At 47.1% G+C, this 19,907-nt stretch overlaps 1 protein-coding gene across 1 annotated transcript in view; it reads left to right on the top strand.

Moving 5' to 3' along the window:
- The window catches only part of LOC106586068 (protein unc-79 homolog), a 51,632-nt gene extending 34,220 nt beyond the window's left edge, over nucleotides 1-17,412 (top strand). The window contains exons 24-50 of the mRNA XM_045694096.1: nucleotides 1,898-2,079; nucleotides 2,317-2,518; nucleotides 2,728-2,907; nucleotides 3,417-3,485; nucleotides 3,983-4,269; nucleotides 4,536-4,718; nucleotides 4,936-5,098; nucleotides 5,201-5,350; nucleotides 5,498-6,970; nucleotides 8,204-8,320; nucleotides 8,437-8,539; nucleotides 8,657-8,797; nucleotides 8,927-8,965; nucleotides 9,150-9,262; nucleotides 9,365-9,450; nucleotides 9,936-10,109; nucleotides 10,199-10,267; nucleotides 12,782-12,892; nucleotides 14,471-14,575; nucleotides 14,681-14,758; nucleotides 14,871-14,960; nucleotides 15,100-15,275; nucleotides 15,449-15,632; nucleotides 15,758-15,961; nucleotides 16,425-16,502; nucleotides 16,584-16,625; nucleotides 16,738-17,412. Of these exons, the coding sequence (XP_045550052.1) occupies nucleotides 1,898-2,079; nucleotides 2,317-2,518; nucleotides 2,728-2,907; nucleotides 3,417-3,485; nucleotides 3,983-4,269; nucleotides 4,536-4,718; nucleotides 4,936-5,098; nucleotides 5,201-5,350; nucleotides 5,498-6,970; nucleotides 8,204-8,320; nucleotides 8,437-8,539; nucleotides 8,657-8,797; nucleotides 8,927-8,965; nucleotides 9,150-9,262; nucleotides 9,365-9,450; nucleotides 9,936-10,109; nucleotides 10,199-10,267; nucleotides 12,782-12,892; nucleotides 14,471-14,575; nucleotides 14,681-14,758; nucleotides 14,871-14,960; nucleotides 15,100-15,275; nucleotides 15,449-15,632; nucleotides 15,758-15,961; nucleotides 16,425-16,502; nucleotides 16,584-16,625; nucleotides 16,738-16,926 (4,988 nt within the window). The 3' untranslated portion in view covers nucleotides 16,927-17,412. The remainder of the gene's footprint in view (nucleotides 1-1,897; nucleotides 2,080-2,316; nucleotides 2,519-2,727; nucleotides 2,908-3,416; nucleotides 3,486-3,982; nucleotides 4,270-4,535; nucleotides 4,719-4,935; nucleotides 5,099-5,200; nucleotides 5,351-5,497; nucleotides 6,971-8,203; nucleotides 8,321-8,436; nucleotides 8,540-8,656; nucleotides 8,798-8,926; nucleotides 8,966-9,149; nucleotides 9,263-9,364; nucleotides 9,451-9,935; nucleotides 10,110-10,198; nucleotides 10,268-12,781; nucleotides 12,893-14,470; nucleotides 14,576-14,680; nucleotides 14,759-14,870; nucleotides 14,961-15,099; nucleotides 15,276-15,448; nucleotides 15,633-15,757; nucleotides 15,962-16,424; nucleotides 16,503-16,583; nucleotides 16,626-16,737) is intronic.
- Nucleotides 17,413-19,907: the final 2,495 nt, after the last annotated feature.

Here is a 19,907-nt window from a genome sequence, read left to right as displayed (position 1 = left end):
AGAGTTTTTGGTGGTCTTCCTAAACCAGGATTCAGACACGGCTAGGTCATCCGGGCTGGCGGAGTGTGCTAAAGCAGTGAATAAAACAAACGTAGGGAGGAGGCTTCTAATGTTAACATGCATGAAACCAAGGCTATTACGGTTACAGAAGTCATCAAAAGAGAGCGCCTGGGGAATAGGAGTGGAGCAAGGCACTGCAGGGCCTGGATTCACCTCTACATTGCCAGAGGAACAGAGGAGGAGTAGGATAAGGGTACGGCTAAAAGCTAAGAGAATTGGTCGTCTAGGACGTCCGGAACAGAGAGTAAAAGGAGCAGGTTTCTGGGGGCGACAAAATAGCTTCAAGGTATGGAACTGAAAGGTTGGATAAGGTATAATGAGCAGGGCTAGAGGCTCTACAGTGAAATAAGCCAATAAACACTAACCAGAACAGCAATGGACAAGGCATATTGACATTAAGGAGAGGCATGCTTAGCCGAGTGATCACAAGGGTCCAGTGAGTAGTGAGGTTGGTTGGGGTCATGGCGATTCAGACAGCGAGCCGGGCTATGGGTAGCAAGCTGGCAGAAGATGGAGGTCTGTTTTTAGCCACCTCATGCGTTTCCGTCGGTAGATTAGTGGGGTTCCGTGTGGTAGAGGGGACCAATCCAATTGGCAAAATAGTTATAGTTATAGTGGCCCAAGAAAATTGTCCGATAGACCTATTCAGATAGCAGCCGATATGCTCAAAACAGCTAACAATTGGCAGGCCACAGTTAGCAGATGGGCGTTCAGGTTACGTCGCGACAGAGGGGCTAGTTGGATAAATCCCTCGGGCAGATAACGTTGGTAGACCAGTCGTGAAGGCCCGGTGGGGTTCCGCATCGGCAGTAAAATGGGTCCGGATAGGTGATTGTAGCCCAGGAGTGGCTGATGGAACTCTTCAGCTGGCTAGCTCCGGAATAATTGGAGTTTGCTCCGGGACCGACGTTAGCCAATAGTCACTCGGATAGCAGCTAGCTAGCTGCAAGATCCAGATGTAAATGTCCAGAGCTTGCGGTAGAAATCCGGGGATATGGAGAGAAAATAGGTCCGGTATGCTCTGGTCTGAGTCGTGTTGTACAAAACTGGTGATAGCTTTTCAAGCTAAAGGATAGCTGATGACCACCAACAGTGGTTAGCTGGCATAAGGTGAGGGTAAGTGGACGAGGGTGTGTCTTTTAAGTGTTTGGACTGCAGCCCAAGTCTGTTATCCCTCTGACTTTGCCTCTTCCTCTCTGCCCACAGGCAATCTGGCTAGGATAATGCTGGCTCGCCTCCTCCACAGTGCCATCTAGTGACAGGCACTGTACATTGCCCATCAGCATTAGAGTGATGCTTATTTTAAGACTATCCTTTGCAATGGAAAGAATGAATAGACCAGACATTTGCTTGATTTATTATTGCCCCCCATAATGAAATCGGGGAGGATACTGTGGATCTCCGTCCGGACGTTCGTACTTTCATCACACGTGATATCTCAGACATCACTGGCCCAATTTTGATGAAACTTGGGCGGATGATGCATCTTGCCATAGAGATCCGGAATTTACAAAATGGTGTTATTTTTATGGGGGATTGGAAATGATGCAGACAATTACATTGATATAAGCTACAATCTATCTGCAATATTAAAGCTGATCTACTCCTTAAAAAAAACGAATTTACAAAATTGCGTCATTCGTAGGGACGACATGTTTACTGATGCATTGTTTGTCATATATATACATAAGTAAGGTTACAAGAGAAAAAATTCAGATTAGATTGTAGAAAGTGGTGTTCTCATTATACCTTTTACTTAGTGTTCTATCTACCTCTATGTGTCATGGCGCTGAGATGTTGTCTTGTGCCTTGTCTGTGTTGTCATGGTAACTCCCAGTGGAGAAGGTAGCAGTGCTCTGTCGGTTCCTAGACATCGGTTCTGTGACGAAAAACCACCTGCTGAAGTACTCCCTGGCCCACGCCTTCTGCTGCTTCCTGGCCTCTGTGGAGGATGTCAACCCGGCTGTTGCCACACGCGCCAGGCTGCTGCTGGACACCATCAAGAGCCCAGCACTACAGGTGACTAACAGAGCTCTATCTAGGCCAAGATAAATACTCCTGTTCAACTACCATACAACCACTTTTCTTATATCAATTGAACACGTGTATGGAGTCTTTTTTTTGTCCCGGAGGATAAATTGCTTCACAGCATGTCAGCAAATAATTCTGGATTGACAAATAACACATAAACATCTAAGTGCAGTGCTAACACTTGTGTGTCTGTCTCTGTATCTGTATCTTTGTGTGTGCCTTTAGGGCTTGTGTCTGTGCCTGGACTTCCAGTTCGACACAGTGGTGAGGGACCGGCCCATCATCCTCAGCAAGCTGCTGATGCTGCACCACCTGAAGCAGGAGGTCCCTGCCCTCAGCTGGGAGTTCTTTGTCAACCGGTTCGAGACGCTCTCCCTGGAGGCCCAGCTCCACTTGGACTGCAACAAGGAGTTCCCTTTCCCCACCAGTATGCCCAGCTGGAGGATTCTCTCTGTTACATAGTCTGCATAATAGAAGTTGTGCTATGACATGTTCAATACAACAAACAAAGCATGTACAGTAGGGAAATATAAACCTGTGAAATAAGAAAAGAACTGTTCCAGTTGAGGTGTGTTATGGGGCACAGTCACAGTGATGTATGTTATTTATCTTTCCTTCCTTGCATCTCCCTGTCAGCCATCACAGCTGTGCGCACCAACGTGGCCAACCTTAGTGATGCAGCGATGTGGAAAATCCGACGGGCGCGCTTTGCCAGGAATCGTCAGAAGAGTGTGCGTTCCCTCCGTGACAGCGTCAAGGGCCCGTCCGAGTCCAAGAGGGCCTTCTCCCTCCCAGAGACTCTGTGTAACCGTCTACGTAAGTGTCCAGTTGGTAGAGTGTCCATTGGTTGGTTAGGCTACTAGTCTGTGGGTCTCAGCATTTGTCTGTCCCATGCTCCTACTGTTTCTCTCCTCATCCATTCATCTCTCTGTTCTGTTAGTACACCTACAAACAGTATCTGTGTTCCTGTTTGTTTTATTCAATTGTTTTCTGTGATTCGTTCTCTTGCTGGATGTAAGAGTTCTGTATTATGTGTGATTTCCTCATTGACTCTGCACAGGATGCCGTCTGAGTTTCTGGGTGAAGGGGTTGGCTTTAGACTGTGTGTGGTTGTTAAGCTTGAGTGCTTCACATTATTTTTCATGTAAGCAAGTGGAAGCTAAATTATTAATAGAATTACTTGTCTGAGGATCCACATACGTCTTGGGATCACTTTGTGTGAATGGTGTGAGACATTGGGATGGGGTTGTCTGGAAGCTCAGACGTGTCCTTTGCTACTTCCCCAGAACATTCTCCTAAATTGTGTTCTCATGTATGGTTTTTAGCTCTAAGACTTACGAGGCAAGAGCACTCTGCCCCGACTCTGGGAGATATGATAGAGAAAGTCCTGCCAGGTAAATAACAACCCAAATCTGACTCACCTTATTACAACTGAACCAGATCAACATTCCCTTCAGCATAATCACATCATAGTGCGAGAAATAAATAGGTTATGGCAATGGTAAAGTTGATGGACATCAGGAAACTTGAAAAAAACAATGTTTGCTCTTCACTGACATTCATTGCTTTTCATCCAGACTTCATAGACTGTGCATTCTATTTTAGTCTCAGGCAAATACTAATTATACTGTTGGAATAGGAGAAAACTGTTACTCTTGCTATCTTGATAGCTTTTCACATTTTCTGTTTGCATTTGACATATGCCATGAATATGTTAAAGTGGTGTCCATATATGTAATCACCCTGCTGAATGTTGACCAAATGAGATGACTGTCGTACCATCTCCCTCTCTGTTCACCTGCTTCACCGCCCCTCTCCACTTCATCTGCTCCCCTGTCTGCAGCACGCTTCCTCCCGCCCTTTAACCCTGACGCTTCAGCCCCTCTCCTAGGCCAGCCCTCACCAGAGGACGACTCGGTCATCAGGGACCTGCTCCCAGAGGATGCTGGGATAGATCACCAGACGGTGCACCAGCTCATCATGGTGCTGATGAAGTTCATGGCCAAAGACAAGAGCAGTGCCGAGGCAGACATTGGCAGTGCCAAGGCCTTCAACACGGTGAAGCGCCACCTGTATCTACTGCTGGGCTTCGACCAGCAGGAGGGTTGCTTCATGATCGCACCGCAAAAGATGAGGACCTCAACCTCCTTCAATGCTTTCATCGCTGGCATCGCACAGGTCAGAGAATATCAAGTAACCCTATGAATGACGACGAGTTAACGCTGTAAAAATAGTTTGAATGATTATCCTTGAATACATTTAGAGTTTAATCCCCAGAAACATCCCTTGCTCTCACCTCCTTCAGTTGAGAGTACATTTAAGATGGGATTTTTTGTTGTTGTCTTGTTTCCCTCTGTAAAGTTTAAGTTTCATGTTGCTGCTGCTGATTATGAATATCTGTCAAGCTTCAAGAAGAACCTAGCTTGATGTGATATCTCTTGCAGGTGATGGACTACAACATTGGGCTGGGGAAGCAGCTGCTCCCCCTGGTGGTCCAGGTGTTGAAGTACTGCACCTGCCCCCAGCTCAGACACTACTTCCAGCAGCCCCCACGCTGCTCTCTCTGGGCCCTGCAGCCACACATCAGACAGATGTGGCTCAAAGCCCTGCTGGTCATCCTCTACAAGGTACACACTACCCATGTTTGGAATATAATGAAACCTTATCCACTATGTGAATGTGTTTACATTGAAAACTGTATACAGTGTGTGTATAATTGATTACCAGCACTTAAAAGTCTGGTTGTGAATTATTTTTAATGGGAACAACAGCTAATTTATTAATATTGGTGTTGCTTTCTACTCTCGTACACTCCACTCCTACCGATCCTGTGTGTGGTCCCAGTACCCCTACAGGGACATGGATGTGAGTAAAGTGGTTCTGCACCTTATCCACATCACCATCAACACCCTGAATGCCCAGTACCACAGCTGTAGACCCCATGCCACCGCCGGACCCCTCTACAGTGACAACTCCAACATCAGCCGCTACAGCGAGAAAGAGAAAGGTAGCACCAGAAAGATGATTACATTACTGGACTGGACTTGAAATGAATCTGGAGTAAGACTTGAGAGTTTTGGATATAATGTGTGTGTGTTTTTTTTTTCAGAGGAGGACAGTGTATTTGATGAGTCTGATGTCCATGACACCCCAACTGGAGCAGGCAACAAGGAGTCCCAGACCTTCTTCGCCCGTCTGAAGAGGATCGGTGGCAGCAAGTCTGTCAAGTACCAGCCAGTGGAACTGAATGCCCAGAAAAGTATAAAAATAGTCTCAAAGGATGACCTATTTTATCCAGAAAATAAATGAATTGAACTTAAATGCTTTTGCTGATATGAATTTAGCTTTTACTGATGTTTATAATCAGATAGATTATATCTTTTGATCCTCTCTCCGTCTGTGTCAGGTGAAATTGAGCTGTCTGAGTACCGCGAGGCCAGTGCGCTACAGGACAGCATCCTGCACTGTGTGAGGGAGGAAAGCACCAGGAAGAAGCGCCTGCAGGCCATGCACAAGCAGAAGTCCTTGGACATTGCCAACACTGACTCCATCCTCTACAACCTGGACGAGCACCGACGCAAGTCCTGCATAGACCGCTGTGACCTGCAGCATGGTCTCCCCGCACCCCCCTCCACCACCTCCCACCCCAGGCGGACAGGGGGCCATGGGAAGGGCTCGTCAGATGGTTCCTCAGGCCGTGTGGAGGGCAGCGTCCACCAGGACCGTCGAGGATCCCGGGGGGGCCACTCAGACTGCTCCAGGCCTGTCATCCCAGAGGTGCGTCTCAGCTGCATGGAGACTTTTGAGGACAAGGCCGACCTGGACTCCCCTCTTACAGGGGGCTCATCAGCAGAGAAGGAGGACCCGGACCTCATTGACCTCTCCTCTGACTGTACTTCCATCCCAGAGAAACACTCCATCCTCTCCATGTCCGACAACGACTCCCTGGTGTTTGAGCCCCTGCCGCCACTGAGGATCGTGGAAAGTGACGAGGAATTTGACCTCAACACAGTGATGGGCAACAGGCTGAATGGGAGTGCCAGGCTCCCAGCCTCCCCTGCCAGGCTCCCAGCCTCCCCTGCCAGGCCCCCAGCCTCCCCTGCCAGGCCCGCTGCCTCCCCTGCCAGGCCCCCAGCCTCCCCTGCCAGGCCCGCAGCCTCCCCTGCCAGGCCCCCAGCCTCCCCTGCCAGGCCCGCTGCCTCCCCTGCCAGGCCCCCAGCCTCCCCTGCCAGGCCCGCTGCCTCCCCTGCCAGGCCCCCTTCCTCACCTGCCAGCAGTAGCACCATGCGCCTGTCTCGGGTGGTGCAAGTGAGCGTGGAGGACTGCTCTATGGACAAGAAGACCACAGACTCCACAGCAAAAGAAATCCCTCAACAGCCTTTACAGAGGAGGCCACGCTATGCAACCCCCACCACCTCCCTGGAGCTGCCTGACCAGCCGGAGCACCCTGGCCTGGAGAGCCCCATGACTCTCAGCTTACAACAGAAGAGGGACCTGCTGAGGAAGACCCCTGCTGTCCCTGACACCTCCCTGGATGACTTTGTGCACCCTGAGGACCTGAAGGCAGCGGTGGGTCTGGGGACCAGTCCCTCTGGTAGGACCGTCTTCCTGGACATTCCTGAAGACACAGCCGAGCCCCTCACCTCTCTGGAGGGGAACAATGATGAAGAGGAAGATTATGAAGATGATGACCTTGATGACAGCGACCTGAAACCTGATGATGATGATGAGGATGACAATGACGAGGCAGAGTTTAAGATCCAGATAGTTCCCCGGCAACGCAAGCAGAGGAAGATAGCTGTGAGCGCCATCCAGAGAGAGTACCTGGACATCTCCTTCAACACCCTGGACAAGCTGGGTGAGCAGCCCACTGAGACAGGTAAGAGAGACCAGGGTCAGGGGAGAAAGAGAAGCCTCAGTCCAGAGGTCTCCCTCTGTATGGACCTACAGCTGCTGTATCCTTTACGTATGCTGATTTCATGCACAATATGTAATTTTGATGTGTGTGTTTCAGTGGCGACATCTCTTAAGATTTTTCTAGAACAAATTTTCTAGAATAGTTACGGAAGTGTCTGCTTAGAAGGGCAGAACCACACAAACAGACTTTAAATTGTCTAGTCGGATATCCATGCTACTTCAAATCTTCAATCTACTGGTCACCACTGCTGTCTCCTGTCCTGTGGTGTGGCTTTGTACGTGTTTCTCCCTTTTCCCATTCCAACCCATGGTAAACACCTGAAAAACAAAACATGTTGTGAAATAAAGTCCTAGAAGCGGATAAGTAAATATCAGTACAGCATCTTCAAATTACTGCAACACATTGTCCATAAATAGCTGTCCATATAAGAACAAGTAATAACATGGAATGAGAAGGCAAATTAGTTTTTTACTAAATAGGGCATCAATAAACAATTGTAATGTCTTCACAAAATCTTCATTTTAGATTGCTGTTACTCTATACTTGTAGTTAACCACTTGTAGCTCTACACTACATTTGTTTTGGCGTTGGGTGTCTGCAGCAGCTCATGCTCTAAACAGTTGTCCACATGTGAGGTTATAAGGTGGCTGAGAGCTGAAGCAGCCAGTATTGCGCCCCATCACTCACTCACACTACCCTGGAAAATCCACAGGAATCTGCCTCAGCCACGAAGCTGCTATCCCAGAAACAAGCAACCACTCTTCAGTATCAAGTAGGATCCAAATAGTTTCTCATTGTCATCTGTTTAAATTCCCCAATAAAACAGGGTCTGGTCATCACACCCACAACATTACACCGTTCAAACATTTGGCCTTCTTTTTTTCAATGTGTAAAATAGTTTTTCTTCAGTCGTTCTTTCTCAGCGTTATGTTTTTGACACCAATGCAGTTGTTTTCATGGTTCTTTTGTTTTTCTTATCAATAGACCAGGGATTATATCTATTCCGACAATATATCAAATCTTGAATATATGCAACTAAGCCATTGAATCATTTTTATATTTATCTCTGTGAGCATTTTCCACTCCCCATTTTCAACACAGTTTGTTTTAGTAAACCAGTCATTGAAATGAAAGTGGAGATAGAGGGATAGTACCAGGCAACTCAATCCTCTGTGTGTGTGTGTCGCACCCCAGCTCAGTACCGTCAGGCGAAGCGGGGCTCGTTGGGAGCTCTAACCATTAGCCAGCTGATGAAGAGACAGTTGGAGCACCAGTCCAGCGCCCCTCACAACATCAGCACCTGGGAGACAGGTCAGTCACTGGCTATCTCTGCTCCACCCCTTCAGATTTGTAAATATCAAAACACCTTTTAAATACTGTAATGACTTTGTTTGACTGTGCTGATTTTCGTGTTGCTCTCTAAACAGGCCCCACCAAGACCAGCCTCCTATCTGCCCCCAGTACAGTCAGTATGTTTGTGCCCGCCCCCGAGGAGTTCATTGATGATCAGCCCACCACCATGACTGACAGGTGAGTGAACCTACCGCCAACCCCCAACACTGACTGGTGTGTCATTCTGGACAGCGGATACTGTATGTATTAATGGTAACTCGTTGTTATTAATAACAATACTGTGTGGTCTCTCAGGTGTCGTGACTGTGGTGCGGTGCTAGAGGAGTATGATGAGGAGACCCTGGGCCTGGCAGTGGTGGTGCTCTCCATGTTCATCCACCTCAGCCCTGACCAGGCCGCTCCACTGCTGCTGGACATCCTGCAGTCTGTGGGCAGGTCTGGCAACTACAGCAGCTCCTGCATCAACCCCCTTATACATCCCATACACAAACCTGATTGTTCAGTAAAGTTTTAGCACACTCTCTGTCATGTCTCTGATCTTGAATTCAGATGTTTTTCTTACAGGCTGGCGTCTAGCGCTAATTTCTCTGGGCAAGCTGAGAGGTATGACACATCACAACTAGACATACTAAATATATTCTTATTTGGTATGTGTTAAACTCAGGTGTACTGTAGATGCTGATGACTTGTTCACGCTGGCTGTATTCTTGTACACAAATGAGAGAATGGGCCAACATGAGGTGCAGACGCTGTGTGTGAGTTGATGTTTATGTCTCTGTTGGTGTAGTATGCTGATCCCTGGCAACGCAGCAGGTGTGGCTAAGCAATTCCTCCGCTGTGTGTTCCACCAGCTGGCCCCCAATGGCATCCTGCCCCAGCTCTTCCAGAGCAACATCAAAGGTCTACTCAGACACACATATAAAACACAATATGGCTCTTGTTAAGAGCAACATTCTGAGGGATAAGGTTTGATCTTTACTGTCAATTTCTGTGTATTTCCAGATGGAGGTTTTCTGAGAACATTGGCTTCTTCCCTGATTGATTTTAATGAACTGAGTTCTGTGGCTGCGCTGAACCAGTTGCTGGAGGTGGGAATTTTACTTGCTTAGTGTAATGATTAAAGCTCAGCACTCGGCTGAAGGAACTATGCGGGTGTTTGTGTATGTCTTGAATCTCAAGCAAAATTTCCACTTTCATCATGTATCCAGCAGGAGGAGCTCTTGTAAAAGTTGACGACACTACAGCACTGCTGTTTGGATAGCGCGATAACAAAGCAAATTAAGAATGCTGCTGAAGAGTATGCCTCTGCATGGTTGTTCACCATATTCACTTATTCTCTATTAACTTGGTGTCTTCTCTTTAGAAATCTTACACTGTTACAATGTTCAAGGAATAGCACTTGTGATAGTCCACCTCAGTTCACTCCTTTGACTCATAACATCACTTGTCAAAACCACTTTTAGAATATCATTTTTAAACGATTGAACAATTGATAAAGGAACAGTTGGTAATGGCTCTATGGCAATAAATATGTATTATGTAACCCTGTTGTCATTTCTACCACTGTCCTCAGGGTCTGAACAACAAGAGGAGTCTACCAGCAGGGGGCACCATGCTGCACTGCCTGGAGAACATTGCCACCTTCATGGAGGCCCTGCCCATGGACTCCCCCAGCAACCTGTGGACCACCATCTGCAATCAGTTCCAGACCTTCCTCACTAAACTACCTTCTGTGCTGCCTCTGAAGGTACTGGATCTCACACTGCATGTAGGCTGCATTGACTGTGACAAATATAGAGCTAAAGCCTTATGAAGAATTGTATGTCTCTCTCACAGTGTCCCCTGGACTCCAGTTTGAGGATTATCATTTGTTTGTTGAAGATCCCCACCACAAGTGCAACCCGGGTGAGTCTGTCTGTGTGCTTTAAAATACATTATTTCTAAAAACCAGGTAGACTAGTTGAGAACAAGTTCTCATTTACAACTGCGACCTGGCCAAGATAAAGCATAGCAGTGCGACACAAACAACACAGAGTTACACATGGAATAAACAAACATACAGTCAATGATACAATAGAAAAAGTATATGTACAGTGTGTGCAAATGAGGTAGGATAAAGGAGGTAAGGCAATAAATAGGCCATAGTAGCGAAATAATTACAATATAGCAATTAAACACTGGAGTGATAGATGTGCAGAAGATGAATGTGCAAGTAGAGATACTGGGGTGCAAAGGAGCAAAAATAAATAAATAAATAACAGTATGGGGATGAGGTAGTTGGATGGGCTATTTACAGATGGGCTATGTACAGGTGCAGTGATCTGTGAGCTGCTCTGACAGCTGGTGCTTAAAGTTAATGAGGGAAATATGAGTCTCCAGCTTCAGTGATTTTTGCAGTTCGTTCCAGTCATTGGCAGCAGAGAACTGGAAGGAAAGGCGGCCAAAGGAGGAATTGGCTTTGGGGGTGACCAGTGAAATATAACTGCTGGAGTGCGTGCTACGGGTGGATGCTGCTATGGTGACCAGTGAGCTGAGATAAGGCGGGGCTTTACCTATCAAAGACTTATAGATGACCTGGAGCCAGTGGGTTTGGCGACGAATATGAAGCGAGGGCCAGCCAGCGAGAGCATACAGGTCGCAGTGGTGGGTGGTATATGGGGCTTTGGTGACAAAACGGATGGCACTGTGATAGACTGCATCCAATTTGCTGAGTAGAGTGCTGGAGGCTATTTTGTAAATGACATCGCCGAAGTCAAGGATTGGTAGGATAGTCAGTTTTACGAGGGTATGTTTGGCAGCATGAGTGAAGGATGCTTTGTTTGCGAAATAGGAAGCCGATTCTAGATTTAATTTTGGATTGGAGATGCTTGATGTGAGTCTGGAAGGAGAGTTTACAGTCTAACCAGACACCTAGGTATTTGTAGTTGCCCATATATTCTAAGTCAGAACCGTCCAGAGTAGTGATGCTGGACGGGCGGGCAGGTGCAGGCAGCGATCTGTTGAAGAGCATGCATTTAGTTTTACTTGCATTTAAGAGCAGTTGGGGGCCACAGAAGTAGTGTTGTGTGGCATTGAAGCTTGTCTGGAGGTTAATTAACACAGTGTCCAAAGAAGGGTCAGATGTATGCAGAATGGTGTCGTCTGCATAGAGGTGGATCAGAGAGTCACCAGCAGCAAGAGCGACATCATTGATGTTTACAGAGAAAGTCGGCCCGAGAATTGAACCCTGTGGCACCCCCATAGAGACTGCCAGAGGACTGGACAACAGGCCCTCCAATTTGACACACTGAAGTCTGTCTGAGAAGTAGTTGGTGAACCAGGCTAGGCATTCATTTGAGAAACCAAGGCTGTTGAGTCTGCCGATAAGAATGTGGTGATTGACAGAGTCGAAAGCCTTGGCCAGGTCGATGAATACAGCTGCACAGTATTGTCTCTTATTGATGGCGGTTATGATATCGTTTAGGACCTTGAGCGTGGCTGAGGTGCACCCATGACCAGCTCGGACACCAGATTGCATAGCGGAGAAGATACGGTGGGATTCAAAATGGTCGGTGATCTGTTTGTTAACTTGGCTTTCGAAGACCTTAGAAAGGCAGTGTAGGATAGATATAGGTCTGTAGCAGTTTGGGTCTAGAGTGTCTCCCACTTTGAAGAGGGGGATGACCGTGGCAGCTTTCCAATCTTTGGAGATCTCAGACGATACGAAAGAGGTTGAACAGGCTAGTAATAGGGGTTTCAACAATTTCGGCGGATAATTTTAGAAAGAGAGGGTCCAGATTGTCTAGCCCGGCTGATTTGTAGGGGTCCAGATTTTGCAGCTCTTTCAGAACATCAGCTATCTGGATTTGGGTAAAGAAGAAATGGGGGAGGCTTGGGCACGTTGCTGTGGGGGTTGCAGGGCTGTTGACCGGGGTAGGGGTAGCCAGGTGGAAGCATGGCCAGCCGTAGAAAAATGCTTATTGAAATTCTCAATTACCATGGATTTATCGGTGGTGACAGTGTTTCCTAGCCTCAGTGCAGTGGGCAGCTGGGAGGAGGTGCTCTTATTCTCCATGGACTTTACAGTGTCCCAGAACTTTTTGGAGATTGTGCTACAGGACGCATTAGGCCTACTAACCAAATGGTAAGCACAGTCTTCAATTGAGTGTCATATAGCACACTATCCCTGCCCTTCTATGATATGGGCCTGAGCAGGTTATATGACTGGTTGCATTCTGACTCTTTAAATCAAAGGATTTACACCTGATAGCATTCAGTTTAGTCAGATCTTGTTCAGTGAACAGCTCATTCACGTAGACTGTCATTTGCATGAGTGAACGCATAAGTCTTACAAAATCCCTGTTGTGTTAAAATCCCCTTAGCCTCCCACCAGCAGGCATGGACCCAGCCTTTACTGTCTCTTTTTCTCCTCTTCCTCAGAGCTTACTGGAGCCCTTCTCCAAACTGCTGAGCTTTGTTATGCAGTATGGAGTGTTCAGCCTCTCTTACCTGGTGGAGCTGTGTGGCCTCTGTTACAAAGCCTTCAACAAGGTAGATATGTATAGCTTAGCTTACATTTGCTAGTATATTTGTTTATGTTTGTTTGTAAAAAAACAAAAAATAAAAAAATGGTAGGATTGCAATGATCTCATGTGAAAGGCCCAATTTGAAAAGGGATACGGAAATATTACTTTGTCCCTCATTGTTAAACATGAAACCATGTCTGCAGACCTCTGTATATTGTAGTTGTTGGTGATAATACTTATCCCCAGCCGCTCCTGCTAGACAGCAAGGTGGCTGTGTGTCACAGATAATTAAGTAAACAATCAGCCAGTATTGATTTCCATGGTTAGTTGGGGCTCTGGGCTGAGGATGAATGAGGGAAAGCCTCCCTCCGTTAGAACTGTGGCCTGGGCTGTCTCCTGCTGCAGGACAGATGGATCCTTACCACACCACTGCTGTCACAGCACCATGCTTTATGTCTCCAGCTCTATTGATTTCCTCCAGCCTGGTTAATCCCCGCTATATAACATCCGTCTATTCAAATGTTTCCTGTGCAGTTAGTCTTATGAGGTGAGCTGTCTCAAACACAAGTTTAAGGAGGATTTTCAGTGCTTGGGATATTGTAGATGTATGGATGTTTGGGAAGTTATGTTTATCACTACTGCACTACGCATAGAACATTTGAACAAATATGACCCCAAATCAACTATACTCAATATATTGTGGTTTCATGCTGATGAGAAGGGAATTATTTATTTGGTTGAAAAGAGAGAGAGAGATGTAGCAGGGCATTGTATTGAGGGCAGTGGCTCTCCAGGCTGACAGCCTCATCTGAACTGGGACCCTGGGAGAGCGGAGATCTGGACTGAGACCCTAGGAGAGCGGAGATCTGGACTGGGACCCTGGGAGAGCGGAGATCTGGACTGAGACCCTAGGAGAGCGGAGATCTGGACTGGGACCCTGGGAGAGCGGAGATCTGGACTGGGACCCTGGGAGAGCGGAGATCTGGACTGGGACCCTGGGAGAGCGGAGATCTGGACTGAGACCCTAGGAGAGCGGAGATCTGGACTGGGACCCTGGGAGAGCGGAGATCTGGACTGGGACCCTGGGAGAGCGGAGATCTGGACTGGGACCCTGGGAGAGCGGAGATCTGGACTGGGACCCTGAGAGAGCGGAGATCTGGACTGGGACCCTGGGAGAGCGGAGATCTGGACTGGGACCCTGGGAGAGCGGAGATCTGGACTGGGACCCTGGGAGAGCGGAGATCTGGACTGGGACCCTGGGAGAGCGGAGATCTGGACTGAGACCCTGGAAGAGCGGAGATCTGGACTGGGTGCCATGCTAATCACATCCTCTGTCTCTGTTCAGACCACAGACAACCTTTATACTCCAGTACACATACACACAGGCAGGACTAGAGAGGGAGCGAGAGATACAGTACACAGCCCTGAAATATGAAATAAGACAGCTTAGAGAAAACATCCACCAGGCAAACCTTTTCCCCCAGTATGCCTATCTCACTTGGTTCCTCTAAAATCATTCCAACATTTGTGCACAGTTATTTTCTATATTCTCTTTCCGCTATCCTCATTTGTTCTCATCCTGAGCTATTTTGTGTATTCACAGGAGAGAGATAAGTTCTATATGTCTCGTATTGTGGTGCTGGAGCTTCTGCAGGCTCTGAAGTTCAAGTCTCCTCTACCCGATACTAACCTGCTACTGCTGGTCCAGGTAAACAGTAGTACAATCAAAACTACTTGTGGAAAAGATTTCAACCCAAAAGTACCAAAGATGACTTTACAAATGTATTTGTTAACTATGTGTGGATGTTGTCAGTTTGTTTGTTCAGATATTGGTACGAGGCTAGCAGAGTCTACTATTCTGTCAAAGCACATGATCTCATCACTTCCAGGGGTAAGACAGTACATAATACAGTACATTGGTTTTCTGTGTTCCTTTATGATGACCTAATGAAATAAACATATGGGTTGTTTGATTGTTGCACTATTCTCTCTGTCTTTTTCAGTGCACGACAGCGGCAATGGAATGCATGAGGCAATACATCAGTGAGCTTCTAGACTTCATAGCAGATATGCACACACTGACCAAACTGAAAGTGAGTTTCCTCCTTACTCTGCCTTAACTCTAACCATCTTGTCATGTGGAGGGTCCTGAGTTTCTCCTGGTCAAGTGATCAGGGAAACCGCAGGGCCGTAGTCATGTGACCTGTCGTGTGATCATGTGACTCTGTCCAGAACCATATGAAAGCGTGTTGTCAGCCACTGCACGAGGACACGTTTGGAGGGAACCTGAAAGTGGGCCTGGCACAGGTGGCTGCCATGGAGATCAGCAAAGGCAATCACCGTGACAATAAGGCAGTGATCCGTTATCTTCCCTGGCTCTACCATCCCCCGTCCACCATGCAGCAGGGGTGAGAGGCACCGGCAGTCACAGCACTGATGTCACTTTCAGTGATCTCACTGTCTATAATCATGAAGATATTCTATTACCAGAATTACTTTTATCAGGCATTAGAATGAATGGTGAGTCTAATATCACTGTAATGTTTGCTCAACAAGCGTTTAACCTTTGTCTCCTCCTCAGACCTAAGGAGTTCATCGAGTGTGTGTCCCACATCCGCCAGCTGTCCTGGCTGCTCCTGGGCTCCCTGACCCACTATGCCCTGCACCAGGGCTCCACCTCCTGTATGCCCATCCCCCTGGACGCTGGCTCACACATCGCTGACCACCTCATCATCATCCTCATCGGCTTCCCTGAGCAATCCAAGGTCAGGAAAATGTCGAAATGCTATATGCATAAATGTTGAAGAAAATGCTATGGAAACCTATGAAGATTTCACATAAAAACCAAAGTGTCACTGACCTCTCTCTTCCTTGCCACCTCTGTCTGCAGACGTCAGTGCTGCACATGTGCTCCCTGTTCCATGCCTTCATGTTTGCCCAGCTGTGGACCATCTACTGTGAGCAGGCGGCGGCCGCCTCGGCCCTGCAAAACCAGAACCAGACAGAGTTCTCTTCCAATGCCATACTGACGGGCCTGGAGTTCTGGAGCCGCGTCACACCCAGCATCTTGCAGCTCATGGCCCATAACAAAGTGGTAAGGAAGATCCACATGCTTATCTCTCCATCGGCTTCAAGAGGGTTGGGCTGGAAAGAGGGTGTGCTTGGAGACGTGCAACAGTTAAATGTGAACTACTACTCTGACTGTTGTTGTGAATGTGACAGAGAAATTGGTTAAAACACCAACATATCGTTGTTATGTCTGACAGGACATTGCTGTTTTGTAAGGCTGGGATTCAATCTGATCGCGCTTTATCCACAATGCAGGTTTTAAAGGAAATGTTTTTGCGTTTACAGAGACCATATTCTCAGCCAACGCTGGCTCTATTGGAAATCATCTTTAAATGGAGCATTGTTCAAATCCGTGGTCGGACTGAATCCCGGCCTAAGACTCTGCTTTTCTACCATATATTTTGTTTCATATTTGGATGGGGGGGTAATCATAAATCAAGTTATGATCCCTTGCAGTAATAAAAATGTGTTCTCTTCAACTTTCCAAGATGGTGGAGATGGTGTGTCTACATGTCATTAGCCTGATGGAGGCTCTACAAGAATGCAACTCAACCATCTTCGTGAAGGTACATTTTTCCCAAACACTTGATTTTACACTTCATGTTGCATTCTATTTCAACAAAAAATGATCCTCTTCTCTCCATCAGTTAATACCTATGTGGTTGCCCATGATTCAATCCAACCTAAAGGTAAGAATTAAATTGCAATTCAAATATGATTTGTATTATGTTCGTATATGGATATAGATGCTTGGGTTTTCTTCAGAACATCCAGTGAAAAGACTCCCCCTGTCCCATGCAGCATCTGTCTGCAGGGCTCCAGCTGCGACTGCAGGCCATCCAGAACAGGGTGAACCACCAGTGTCTGCAGGGCCAGGCAGCCGGGGCCCTGCCCTTTGCCCTGCGCAAGTGGCTGCAGTGCACCCAGTTCAAGATGGCCCAGGTGGAGATCCAGTCATCAGAGGCCGCTTCACAGTTCTACCCTATGTGACCTGCCCACCTCTCACGAGATCCACCAAGACCCAGGCCACCTCAGGACCAGCATGCATCTGCCTAATGCCTGCCTGCCTGACCATAAACATCAGGAAGTTGACTCCTGCATAAACTGACTCTCACCGTCTTAAGACTCTGCTTCTGACGTAATCCTCTTCAGCACCGTCTAAACTTTGTATATCTATACTACTATTTTGTGCAATGAGAGGGATAGGTGAGTACAGGTCGGGCAGGTGTGCAGATGCAGGAGGATAACAGTAGAATAAATAACAGTTTAGCTGCCCAACATGCTGTGTGCAGCGTCAGAGGTCAAACTAGATGGAGGGAATATCTAGCAGCACTGCACATGACTAGAGTGGATGGATGGAGAATGCTGTATGCTGAAGCTCAGACTTGTTTACTTGGTGATACTCATGTTCTATATCGTTATTTTTAGTTGCAAGCCTGACAAAATAATAAAATCAAGCCACATGTTCTAAATATACAGTATGTCTCATTGTCTCTTTGTCATCTCTACAGAGAGCAGTTAAAAGTGCACAAAGTGTGATGTGATTGCACATCTGCACAGTAACTAAAGTATATCTTGACGAAGGTCTGTGGGAAAACTAAATGACTGCAAGAGGATCTGTTAAAGCCAAAGGCTGTATGGGGAACCACCCATACATATCCTAGCTCAGGACAAACCAATATCAATCACATATTTTATTATCAGTAAATACAATTGGACTTTAGGGGTCCTGTCTCACCCTCTACCCAGTTCAGACAGGTTTCCTCTAGCCAACAGAGCCCAGACCGATCTGACACAATATGGGATACAGCAGGAGCACTGTAACTCGATCAGGGTGAAGCCAGACGGCGGAGGTAAACAAGACAAGTGAGTCCGTCTCTACCGCCCCCTGTAGAGCCTAGACACAGTTACCTCTGGTTTAATGTTGTTTGTCATGATAAAGTATTGTTGTGGGATCTAACCACATTATGGAAAGGGCACTTCCCACTGGGCACAGACGTCAACTCAACGACTAATCCATGTTGGTTCCACGTTTCAAATTTAATTGGAAACAACATTGATTCAACCAGTGAGTGCCCAGTGGGTTGTCTGGGAATATCACACACATGATAGTTGGACTATACATTTAAATCCAAGCTTGGGGCTCTATTCAATCCGTATCGGAGAAGGTAACAGTGCCTCTTAACTGAAGACGATGTGGGCAATGTAACTACGGAAAGCCATATATTTCCAATGGAAGAGAAGCGAAGTGGGAGGGTGACCGTTGGGCGATGCGAGCATGGGTGAGGGATGTGAACAGGGTGGGACCAAAGTTGGGGAAAGCTGAACTTAATGCAAATACTCCACTAAATCATGACGCGCTTGACCAATCGAAGCTCACTATAGCTTCCAGCCCCTACTGGATTGGATGTTGATATCTAGAACTACCTAGCTTGCTTGCTAGCGTCCACATGAGGGTGATGCTAGTGTGGAATATTTCATAACTTCTTTACCCCTGCACTTTGTAAAAGGATCTTCTATGAGAGGTGTGTGTCAAATGAGTCACCAGCTTTGAGTGCTGTCTAATAAAATCACACTATGTGGCAGAAACACACACACACACACACACACACACACACACACACACACACACACACACACACACACACACACACACACACACACACACACACACACCAGAAGTCCTTACAAGGATAGTAAAACAAGGAAAATGTAGGACATTTGGCTGATCCCCACAAGGAAAAATGATATTTTAGGTTTAGGTTTAGGGGTTACGTTTAGGGTTAGGAGTTTGGCCTTCAGGGTTAAGGTTAGAGTTAAGGTTAGGGTTAGGTTAAGAGTTAGGGTTAAGGCTTAGGGAAAATAGGATTTTGAATGGGAATCAATTGTTTGGTCCCCACAAGGATAATAGAATAACATGTGTCTGTGTCTCAAAGCTGATCTCCACAGTCTACGCCTACTTGCTCTGAGGACCCACTCACACCCTCTCTGCCTGAGATCCCTTGGTCAGAGTTAATTACCCACTGGATGTCCAGTTCATCAGGTCAGTGCTCCCATATGGTCTTCTGGAAGGAGGCAGGCAGGTCGGGGTGGGACGGGGAGAGTGCTGGGTACCTGTGGGATGTTGATTATATAAGCAGCTGCAAATGAGAGAGGTTCATTGAAAAAAGGCTGCAAGTTCAAACGATCACAAAGGTGGCATCAGCTGGCAGATGCAGCCCTGATGCAGGGGGACTTCACTTGATTAAATCCACACACACACTCACATACTTACTTTGCTTCAGGTAGTCCATCGTATTCGATGATGACTTCCACTACTGTTTGTGGGTTTGCTGATGACTGTATAATCTGATTCGGGATGCACACTGTCTGCCACAGACAGAGCACACAAAGGCCTGTCCCGTTGAGGCCGGTGCAGGCATGGTCATATGTCTTCTCTGTCACTTCGCCAGGCTACGTTCAGTCGGTTTTTCCTCGGCCAACTGCACCGCTTGATAGCAGAGGCCGTGCCAGGTGGAATGGTCCGAAGCAACAGTCTTGAAGAAGGCAGGAATTATACTACACCTACTTAGTGATGTCTTCAATTGGTCCTTTAGCCGCTTTTTCTGCCCAACTGCAGAGTGGCGGCCCAGTTGTAGCTGTCCATACATCATATTTTGCAGTAGGTGATATTCTGGCATCCAGATGACATGGCCAAGCCATCTAAGCTGGTGGTGTGTGATCTCTGAGTGCGGAACACGGTCCGTAAGGTCACCTTCAAAATGCTTTGGAGGCATTTTATGTGAAAGTGTTGGACGTAGACTGTCCATGTTTCACATCAATAAAGGAGTGTAGATAAGCACACTGCCTGGCAGACTGCAGCGTTGGTGTGGAGGCGCAGGTTGCTGTTGTTAAAAACCCTCTTCCTTAGCAGTCCAAAGGGGAATGAGGCCTGTTTGACATGATTCTGGATATCCTGGTTGATGTTGCAG

Source organism: Salmo salar, chromosome ssa01 (genome assembly GCF_905237065.1).
Source record: "Salmo salar chromosome ssa01, Ssal_v3.1, whole genome shotgun sequence".
NCBI classification, from domain to species: Eukaryota; Metazoa; Chordata; class Actinopteri; order Salmoniformes; family Salmonidae; genus Salmo; species Salmo salar.
Note: the sequence above shows the minus strand (reverse complement) of the source record. Positions and strands in the feature narration are given on the sequence as shown.